Here is an 11,044-nt window from a genome sequence, read left to right on the forward strand (position 1 = left end):
GAAGTTTCGCGCGCTTTCAGTGTAGACCGTTGGTTTTAGCGGCAACGCTGCAGTTCGCGCATGCGCAGTACATACGCGGTTAGTCCATTTATAACAGGATTCATTTCAATCACAGAGTAGATGGAGTCATCAGAAAAATATTTAGAAATATATCACAACCTACTCCAAAGAAGCAAAAGACAATCGTTATTGGTGCGAATTGTTATCACATGTCTGATAAAATTCTCAGGAACTTCATCCAAGACAGAATATAAATGTTAACAGTCCTGGACTGTGGTGAAACACACATTAAAGATATTTATATAACGACCGAAAATCCACCTATTCCATCTGTCTGAGGAAAAACTGATGGTGTCTGGGTAACCAACCTGTTTAATGAACAACAACAACAACAACAAAAATCTCCAGCCGTCTAATAAAAAGAAACAACAACAAAAGAAAAAACATGATATACAAACAGTAACATCAATTCAGAAAAAAACAGCATCAAACAGCTTCGGTTAAATAATAATAATAGGAAATTAAAGAAGGCTAAAATCAAATTAATTGAGCACATCCAGTATAATGATTGCAATTCTTTGGAATGAAAGAAAAAATTAGCAAACGAATTAACGGACAGAGCAGTGACCATATCATAACTGTAAACCAAAGCGAAAGATTCAGTCCGTCACCGCCGTCCCAGAGTCCGTATGGGAAAATCAGCTCGTTCTCTCACGGAAATCTGACGGAAGTCGTGTCAGGTGCGCTTTATTCTCTCACGGTTTTCCCATCCCGTCTTTATTTCACTTGCATAGCGAGTCTGTGGTTTCCCTGGAAGGGGAGGAGCTTAAAGTCCAGGCTCCACCCTCTTCGATATGAAACTCACAACGCAACCTCTCTCTGTCTCTCTCGGCCGTTAGACGTTTTCTTCACCTTGTGGATGCCTTCCAACGCTCCCGATTCTGTTATACTGTGTGCGGAGAGAAGAGACATCACACACTGAACTTATGACACACAGAGAGAGAGAGAGAGAGAGAGAGAGAGAGAGAGAGACCTACACTTCATCCATCTCCAGGTCCTCCTCGTCCTGAGGCAACTGGAGATACGGGTTATTTGATGCTGGACGGAACTTGAATCCCGTCAAGACGAAGAAGATCAGAGTAGAAACCTCCACTAAAAACTGCAAACACAAGACGAAATGGCACCAGGTTTTAAGGAGGGCTCAATATATTCATTTACACAGATTATTTTCTGCTGCTCTTCAGTAAAAAGAGTGTACATTCATTTTTATTTTTATTTTTTACTTCATCGGAATGGTACGCAACTTGGTAAAGGTTTTGGCACTTGCTATGCGAACACACACAAAAAAATCATGGACATCGTTTGAAAAGGTTAAATGGTCCTGAATTAAATATTCACACTTGTGCTCCTCGCGGTCAAGATTGAGCGCACTGGAAATGAATGAGGCGAATGTCCTCTAGTGGAAGCGTTTGGTACTGCAGCCGAACAACATCTCACTGAAAGCTCATTTATTGAGATATCAACCTCAAATTTTTAACTATGGCTTTGATTTTCTTGCCGTTTAAGAGTAAAACATGTTTTTGAAAATATATATTTCATATAAAAATTGAAAATAGTATTTTTGCGTAAATTTCTGCAACTTTTTTCACTTCAGCAATATTTTGCCGAGTGTCGTCTTTGAAAAGAGATCAAACTTCAGTCTGTTGCTTTAAAGCATTAAATATTTACCACAGTTTAAATAGGAAATGCAATTTTCAGGTCTATGCTCAAAAAATGAATAAATGGATTATAAATACAGTGTAAATATAATTTAGTACAATAAAATCCCCTAAAAATACAAAATATTAAATAAAATATATTATCGAACTATTAATTAAATTGGTAATCTTTGACCGACACAGAGCACTAATAAGCAATAATTGTTGCTGTAGTAAAAGTACAAGTGGAAGCTTGTTTCCGCCACAGGATTAAAGAAACACTCGCAACTTTCGTAAGCATAAACTCAGGATGCGAGGCATGATCCTGGAACGCTGTGGGCGGAGCTTAACTCTGGAGTGTTCCCGAGTATTACCTCTTGACTCCACTGCCACTGGAACGGCACCGTGGCCTTCAGCAGGAGCGCGATGATCCGAGTGAAGTAGATGTAACACACGATCTGAGGACACACACACACACACAACGCTGTCACTCTGCTTCAGCTCAATGATGTGAATACAGCTGGAGTACAGATCAGACCGCTCACCATCACATAATAATGTCTGAAGAGCTTCAGCTTCTCCAGGTTCATGGCAGCTACAAGAGAACACACACACACAAGCATTGTGTATTTACAAACAAACAAACACACACACACATACACAAACAAGAATAACGATAACTTAAAAACAATTCCGATTAGAACTATAACAACAACAATTAACAATAACTATCTTGATAATTTTAAAGATAATTATACAGATAACTACCACTAACAATAATTAATAACTACCAATAGATAGAACTATAAATATACTTACATCTATACTGATAATTGTACCGATAACTATAATGGTAATTAACAATGACTATACATATTACTATACTGATAATAAACAATTAATATACTGATAACTATACCGATTATTATACTGTACCGATAACTATAATGATAATTAACAATAACTATACATATTATTATACTGACAATGATAATAAACAATGAATACACTGATAACTATACCAAAACTGATAACTGTACCGATAATTATATTAATATCTCTGCCAATAACTATAGTGATACTTAACAGTAACTATACCGATAACAATACTGATTATTTCACTGATAACTGTACTAAATCACTATAACGATTACTATACCGATAATTATACTCATAACTATAAATATACTTACATCTATACTGATTATTGTACCGATAACTATAATGGTAATTAACAATGACTATACATATTACTATACTGATAATAAACAATTAATATACTGATTACTATACCCAAACTATAACAATAACTATACCGATTATTATACTGTACCGATAACTATAATGATAATTAACAATAACTATACATATTATTATACTGACAATGATAATAAACAATAAATACACTGATAACTATACCAAAACTATACTGATAACTGTACCGATAATTATATTAATATCTCTGCCAATAACTATAGTGATACTTAACAATAAAGCACACACACACACACACACCTTTGCCATCGGTGTTGGAAGCCTCCTGCAGATGCCGGATGGACCTGTTGGACACAGAAGGATGAAACCCCATCAGATAACACAGAACAGCAGCAGATCAGGAGTTTCACACACAGAAACGTCTCTCACACACACACACACACACACACACACACACCAGACGACGGGGAACAGGACGGCTCCGCAGCAGATCAGATCAACCAGGAACAGGATCTCCCTCCACAGGGCGTATTCACTCGCTCCCTCCTCCGTCTCCTCGATGATGATGTACGACACGTTAGCCAGAACCTGCAGCAGAACATCAACATCAGCGTCTGACAACAGATACACAAACACTCACACACTCTCACACTCGCTCACTCTCTCGCTCACTCGCTCTCTCTCACTCGCACACTCACTCGCACACTCACTCGCACACTCACTCGCACACTCACTCGCACACTCACTCGCACACTCACTCGCACACTCACTCGCACTCTCACTCGCACTCTCACTCGCACTCTCACTCGCACACTCACTCGCACACTCACTCGCACACTCACTCGCACACTCACTCGCACTCTCACTCGCACACTCACTCGCACACTCACTCGCACACTCACTCGCACACTCACTCGCACACTCACTCGCACACTCACTCGCACTCTCACTCTCACTCTCACTCTCACTCGCACACTCACTCGCACACTCACTCGCACACTCACTCGCACACTCACTCTCACTCTCACTCGCACACTCACTCGCACACTCACTCGCGCACACACTCTCTCTCGCACTCACTCTCTCTCGCACTCACTCTCTCTCGCACTCACTCTCTCTCGCACTCACTCTCTCTCGCACTCACTCTCTCTCGCACTCACTCTCTCTCGCACTCACTCTCTCTCACACTCACTCACTCGCACACTCACTCGCACACTCACTCGCACACTCACTCGCACACTCACTCGCACACTCACTCGCACACTCACTCGCACACTCACTCGCACACTCACTCGCACACTCACTCACTCGCACACTCACTCGCACGCTCTCTCTCGCTCGCACGCTCACTCGCACACTCACTCACTCGCACACTCACTCGCACGCTCTCTCTCGCTCGCACGCTCTCTCTCTCGCTCGCACGCTCTCTCTCTCGCTCGCACGCTCTCTCTCTCGCTCGCACGCTCTCTCTCTCGCTCGCACGCTCTCTCTCTCGCTCGCACGCTCTCTCGCACGCTCGCTCGCTCTCTCGCACGCTCGCTCGCACTCGCACACTCGCTCGCACACTCGCTCGCACACTCGCTCGCACACTCGCTCGCACACTCGCTCGCACACTCGCTCGCACACTCGCTCGCACACTCACTCGCACACTCACTCGCACACTCACTCGCACTCTCACTCGCACACTAGGGATGTTGCGGTGACGGATTTTTTCCACCGGTTAATCGACGTGTAAAAAAACCGGTAATCCTGGTGTCACCGGGGTTGCGTGTCAGGGATTTCGGGTGGCCGAAAATGCGGACGTGCACACGTCTCAATTTTACTTTCACTTTAATTAGCGGCAATTCAGTAGCATTTGTTTGAATTAATCATGGGTTAATTTATTTTATTCTTAATAAAAATACACAAAACAATAAGACACTCGCTTGTATTACACACATCTTTACTGCAAAATGAATAATAACTTAACACACCATGTAAAAACTAAACAAAAGCACTTATGAAACACCTTTAAAGTGCATTTATTAAAACGAACCACTGCACACATCGTGCAAGTATCAAACAAGAAATTATATAAAAAAAATCACTATTCGTTAAATAAAGTGCCTGCCTTTTTCAGCAAAAAAAAACAAACAAAAAAAAAACACCGCACAACCATCGAATATGAAACGAACAAACATCAAAAACTTCGTTAAATAAGGTAGCCTACCCGAATAATCACTGGACACTTAAGTGCAAAAAAAAAAAAAAAAAAAAAAAACTAATATAAAAATTAAACTCACGTTTGCATTTCTCTTTGAAACCAGATCTTCCGCCATCCTTTGCCAGTTAGCTCGCCTCACTCTCCTCAAATGATAAATGAAATCGGACACCTGCTGCTTAAAGGCCTGATCACATATCGCGTCTTTTGCGCGCGCAAGTTCGTTATTTCAAATGTAGGCGCTCGGTATGCGCGCTCATAATGGAAGCTCGTTTTTTCCAAGCGCGTCCGCGCCGCATCGAGATAAAAACATCTCAACTTTTCAGAATGCCGCAAGCTCACCGCAGGTCGCGTGACAAGAACCAAGCTTAGCAACGACAGATGCCTCCGGAGCGCAACCACCCGAGCGCTTTGGAAAAAGGAGAACGCGGCGCGCCTAGCGTTTTCTATGCGTTTTTAGGCGCGATATGTGAACGTTCCGCTTACGCTAAATTACGAAGGCACGTAGTCACTAACTGAATTAAGTGCTTTATTACTATAGGCTAAAACTTCAACACGATGGTGACGGTGCCGGTGGTCAAGTGCTATGACCGGTAGGTGGGTTAAACACCGTGTATCACCGGTAACACCGACTATCGCAACAAGCCTATCGCACACTCGCACACTCACTCGCACACTCTCTCTCACTCGCACACTCTCTCTCACTCGCACACTCTCTCTCTCACTCGCACACTCTCTCTCTCACTCGCACACTCTCTCTCTCACTCGCACACTTGCTCGCACACTCACTCGCACACTCACTCGCTCGCACTCTCTCTCTCACACTCTCTCTCTCTCTCGCTCGCTCTCTCTCGCTCGCTCGCTCTCTCTCGCTCGCACGCTCGCGCTCGCACGCTCGCTCGCACACTCGCACACTCACTCGCACACTCACTCGCACACTCACTCGCACACTCACTCGCACACTCACTCGCACACTCACTCGCACACTCACTCGCACACTCACTCGCACACTCACTCGCACACTCACTCGCACACTCACTCGCACTCACTCGCACACTCTCTCTCTCACTCGCACACTCTCTCTCTCACTCGCACACACTCTCTCACACTCGCTCGCACACTCGCTCGCACACTCGCTCGCACTCACTCGCACTCTCTCTCACTCGCACACTCTCTCTCTCACTCGCACACTCTCTCTCTCACTCGCACACTCTCTCTCTCTCGCACACTCTCTCTCTCACACTCGCTCTCACACTCGCTCGCACACTCGCACACTCGCTCGCGCACTCGCTCGCACACTCGCTCGCGCACTCGCTCGCACACTCACTCGCACACTCACTCGCACACTCACTCGCACACTCACTCGCACACTCACTCACTCGCACACTCACTCACTCGCACACTCACTCACTCGCACACTCACTCACTCGCACACTCACTCGCACACTCACTCGCACACTCACTCGCACACTCACTCGCACACTCACTCGCACACTCACTCGCACACTCACTCGCACACTCACTCGCACACTCACTCGCACACACACTCACTCACTCACTCTCTCTCTCTCTCTCTCTCTCTCTCGCTCGCTCACACTCTCACTCGCACACTCGCTCACACACTCACACACTCGCTCACACACTCGCTCACACACTCGCTCACACACTCGCTCACACACTCGCTCACACACTCGCTCACACACTCGCTCACACACTCGCTCACACACTCGCACTCACTCGCACACTCACTCGCACACTCACTCGCACACTCACTCGCACACTCACTCGCACACTCACTCGCACACTCACTCTCACTCGCACACTCACTCTCACTCGCTCACTCACTCACTCGCACACTCACTCACTCGCACACTCACTCACTCGCACACTCACTCACTCGCACACTCACTCACTCGCACACTCACTCACTCACTCGCACACTCACTCACTCGCACACTCACTCACTCGCACACTCACTCACTCGCACACTCACTCACTCGCACACTCACTCACTCGCACACTCACTCACTCACACACTCACTCACTCACACACTCACTCACACACACACTCACTCACACACTCACTCACACACTCACTCACACTCACTCACACACTCACTCACACACTCACTCACACACTCACTCACACACTCACTCACACACTCACTCACACACTCACTCACACACTCACTCACTCACTCACTCACTCACTCACTCACTCTCTCTCTCTCTCTCTCGCTCACTCACTCACTCTCACACACTCACTCACTCTCTCACTCACACACTCACTCACACACTCACTCACACACTCACTCACACACTCACTCACACACTCACTCACACACACACTCACACACACACACACTCACTCACTCACACACTCACTCACACACTCACTCACACACTCACTCACTCACACACTCACACACTCACTCACACACTCACTCACTCACACACTCACTCACACACTCACTCACACACTCACTCACTCACTCACTCACTCACTCACTCTCTCTCTCTCTCTCGCTCGCTCACTCACTCTCACACACTCACTCACACACTCACTCACACACTCACTCACACACTCACTCACTCACACACTCACTCACACACTCACTCACACACTCACTCACTCACACACTCACTCACACACTCACTCACACACTCACTCACACACTCACTCACACACTCACTCACTCTCGCTCGCTCACTCTCTCGCTCACTCTCTCACACACTCACCTGCAGAGGAATGACGATCATGAAGATCTTCTTCTCTTTGTCTGACAGGATGTATTTGACAAAGGCGAAGCCGGTGCCGATGAGAGCCAGTGTGATGAACAGAAGAGCGCCCTTCAGCCTGACACACACCACATGACATTCAACATGCGTTCTGAGAACAGAAGGGAAGAGTGTGTGTGTGTGTGTGTGTGTGTGTGTGAGAGAGATACGCACAGGTGAGTGATGTAGTACATGACGGCCCAGCCTTCGATAGGATGACCCTCAGAGTTGATGAAGTGATAGTTGATCTGGAGGAAGACAAACGAGTGAGAAGAGCAGGAAATCAACACAAATATATCACAGTTAATAGAGTTATTTATGCAAAACCACCGCCATTGAAATGCGACTGGTTTATTTTTAAGTCATTCGCGAAATGACCACCAGGAGGCGCAAAGGGATATCGTGCATAACAGCAGCAATTGCGCATCTTGAAACGTAAGTGGGGTTAATGTCGATGAAATACTACAACTATGGTAAACAGAATAGAACAATTTTTTAGAACAGAAAAATAAAATCAAAAGTTAAAAATAGAGACGAAAACAATATAGCCTTCCCAATGAGGAAAGGACAAGGCAAGAATGAAAATCTCGCTCTAGTTAAATGTAAATCACCCTGAATTAAAATGTAAAAACAGATCAAATAATTTATTTGTAGAAATGTTGCGATATTGTTTAATTTAAGTTTATAATTATTCAATAAATGTTATGTAGTTTAACAGTAACACCACAAAGCACTGTAGTGGTTCGAGATTAATTAAAAAAAAAAAAAAAAAAAAAAAAAAAAACTTTATTCACAAATCGCACCCTGGTTGTAAGGATCCAAAGACCCCTGTGGAATTCAATATTGAGTTGAACATTTTGTTCTTGACAACAAATGAACATGTGTTTGAAGATTGTATTTAGTTATGCTTGGAAATAGCTGGTCCAAACCGAAGTAGCGTTTTAATTTTTCAATTATTGAAATAATGAAATATTTAGTTAATAAACTTTTATGACAGAAATATCACCACATGTAGCCTAAATTATTTAATTCCTTCATCATCAACACTTTAATAGCCTAACGCTGATGTCTAGAATAGCGGTGCGGGGGCAGTTCAGTGGCTTTATCGTGGGGGGGGGGGGGGTGCGGGGGCAGTTCAGTGGCTTCATCGTGGGGGGGGGGGGGGGTGCGGGGGCAGTTCAGTGGCTTTATCGTGGGGGGGGGGGGGGTGCGGGGGCAGTTCAGTGGCTTCATCGTGGGGGGGGGGGGGGTGCGGGGGCAGTTCAGTGGCTTTATCGTGGGGGTGCAGGAGGTTTAATGGCCCCTGGAGAGAGTCGGACAGCCCGTCTGATGAGCAGGCAAAGGCAAAATAATCTTAAGGATAAATCTCTCGATGTGTCCAAATGTAGGCTCTATATCTTATTAAAATAGAGCCTAAATATTGTAGTTTTATTTAATGTATTTAAAGGTGTTTCACACAAAATTTCATTTGAAGTGTTCAATCCAGTTGTTTCAACTGGTTTTGTAGAGTTTTAGGATGTTTGAGCAGTGTGTATATGATTGTCAACAATCTGGCTTTATCTAAACATGAACTGTTGAGTAAACGAACGGGAGTGAGTCGCAGACACAGAGCGCTTTACTTCACGATCACCCTCGTCTTATTGGAAGGCGAACTCAACTCATTCTGTGTCTGTGAAGCAACAAAGGCTAAATGATTTCTTGCAGTTTTTCCTTTCTTTCGTGATTTGTGTGGATGACACGCAGCGACATATACAGTATTATTATTAGCTGTATGATGTGTTTTTATAGCACTCTCCTACATTTCATTTGTACAGTGAGTTTGGTCACCCTCCATTATCCAGCGTTAACTTCCTGGAACTCAGTTGAAGTTTAAAACTACTGGATCTGTTATCCAACTATCAAAATGTCGCAAGAATCAGATTCTGTGTTTCTTATTTTGCATCATTAAGGGAATAAACTCTAAACTCGATGCAACCCTGTTTTAAATAGATAAACTGTCCCGACACTTTATTTAAACCTTGAAATGTGCGATGGGGTTTCAAACTGAATTAATTTTAGTGCTCTTTTACATTTTCAACAGCAATACTATTTAGTTAGTCTGTTATTTTGTGTAGATTTGTTCAATGTATGGACCTGTTTTTGCTATGGCCGGGTTTCACTGTCAGTCATCTCAATTTCCTGAATGGGAAATGAAATTTCTTCATTTTCTGATCTTCCTTCATCAGTTGTGTCGTCTGTGCAGCGGCTCAACTGGAATGTAGCAAATTTATGTTGTAATGTGCCATTGATAATTAAACAAAACGCTTGACTTTAATAAACAGCTATTTAAGCATCAAGAACGCTAAAACATAAACGCTGTCGGCTAGCACTGGTTAACAGCATGTTATATCGTCTAAACGCCTATTAATAAAAATGACAGGATCAAATCAAACACAACAAATCTCCAAAAAGTGTTTCGAATCAATAAATGAACATTTCAAAAGTTTTTATTTTGACAAATATTAAACTAGAGATAAAATGATGAAGATGGTGGAGCTGAGATTCGCTCTCTATAGCGTTGACCACAGAGCTAGCGCTGAACGCTGGAGAACGAGCTGAACGGCTGATGATCACGCAAAGCCGCACTGATGTAGCCGAATGTTTTTCTACTGCAATGTTTTATGTTGAAATGTTTTCATTGTGTATTAAAGAACATTATGCTAATCAGAACAACCGACTGTAAGCCTGTTTAACTCTTAATAAAGAATGCTAAAACACAAACGCTGCCGACTAACATCGGTTAGCAAGTCCTGATCAATGTTTTAATTTCACCATCATTTAGTTTAATTTGTATCACTGTTATGTTTCAGTTAATAAACCCACTGACAAATGAAATATAAGACACATAACCTATTGACACGCACAACCTTTCTAAAGTATAGAAAAACTGGACACACAATGTTAACGTTTAGCCTACTTTGCTTAAATCTGATGCAATGATAGAAGCCTGCGCTTGTTTCAGCTCTAAATGTGTACTGTAATTTGAGTATTGTGATTATGACTTTGTTTAACTACAATGTTTCAGTTGCACTGATCTGCTGCCAGCTCTCAGTCGCACTCAGATTACACTATAGAGAGAATACACTGACACTTCCCAGAGAGTGTGACTGTAGCG

General features: G+C 43.7%; 1 protein-coding gene across 2 annotated transcripts in view; it reads right to left on the bottom strand.

Moving 5' to 3' along the window:
* Positions 1–324: 324 nt before the first annotated feature.
* gpr108 (G protein-coupled receptor 108) overlaps positions 325–11,044 on the bottom strand; it is an 18,490-nt gene continuing 7,770 nt past the window's right edge. For both annotated transcript variants that reach the window (XM_079864354.1, XM_079864353.1), the window contains exons 11-18: positions 8,065–8,138; positions 7,852–7,969; positions 3,370–3,500; positions 3,213–3,256; positions 2,243–2,292; positions 2,072–2,155; positions 1,038–1,159; positions 325–949 (exon numbers count right to left, since the gene is read on the bottom strand). In XM_079864354.1, the coding sequence (XP_079720480.1) occupies positions 862–949; positions 1,038–1,159; positions 2,072–2,155; positions 2,243–2,292; positions 3,213–3,256; positions 3,370–3,500; positions 7,852–7,969; positions 8,065–8,138 (711 nt within the window). In that variant the 3' untranslated portion in view covers positions 325–861. The remainder of the gene's footprint in view (positions 950–1,037; positions 1,160–2,071; positions 2,156–2,242; positions 2,293–3,212; positions 3,257–3,369; positions 3,501–7,851; positions 7,970–8,064; positions 8,139–11,044) is intronic.

The sequence above is a fragment of the Squalius cephalus genome, assembly GCF_949319135.1.
Source record: "Squalius cephalus genome assembly, chromosome: 2".
Lineage (NCBI taxonomy): Eukaryota > Metazoa > Chordata > Actinopteri > Cypriniformes > Leuciscidae > Squalius > Squalius cephalus.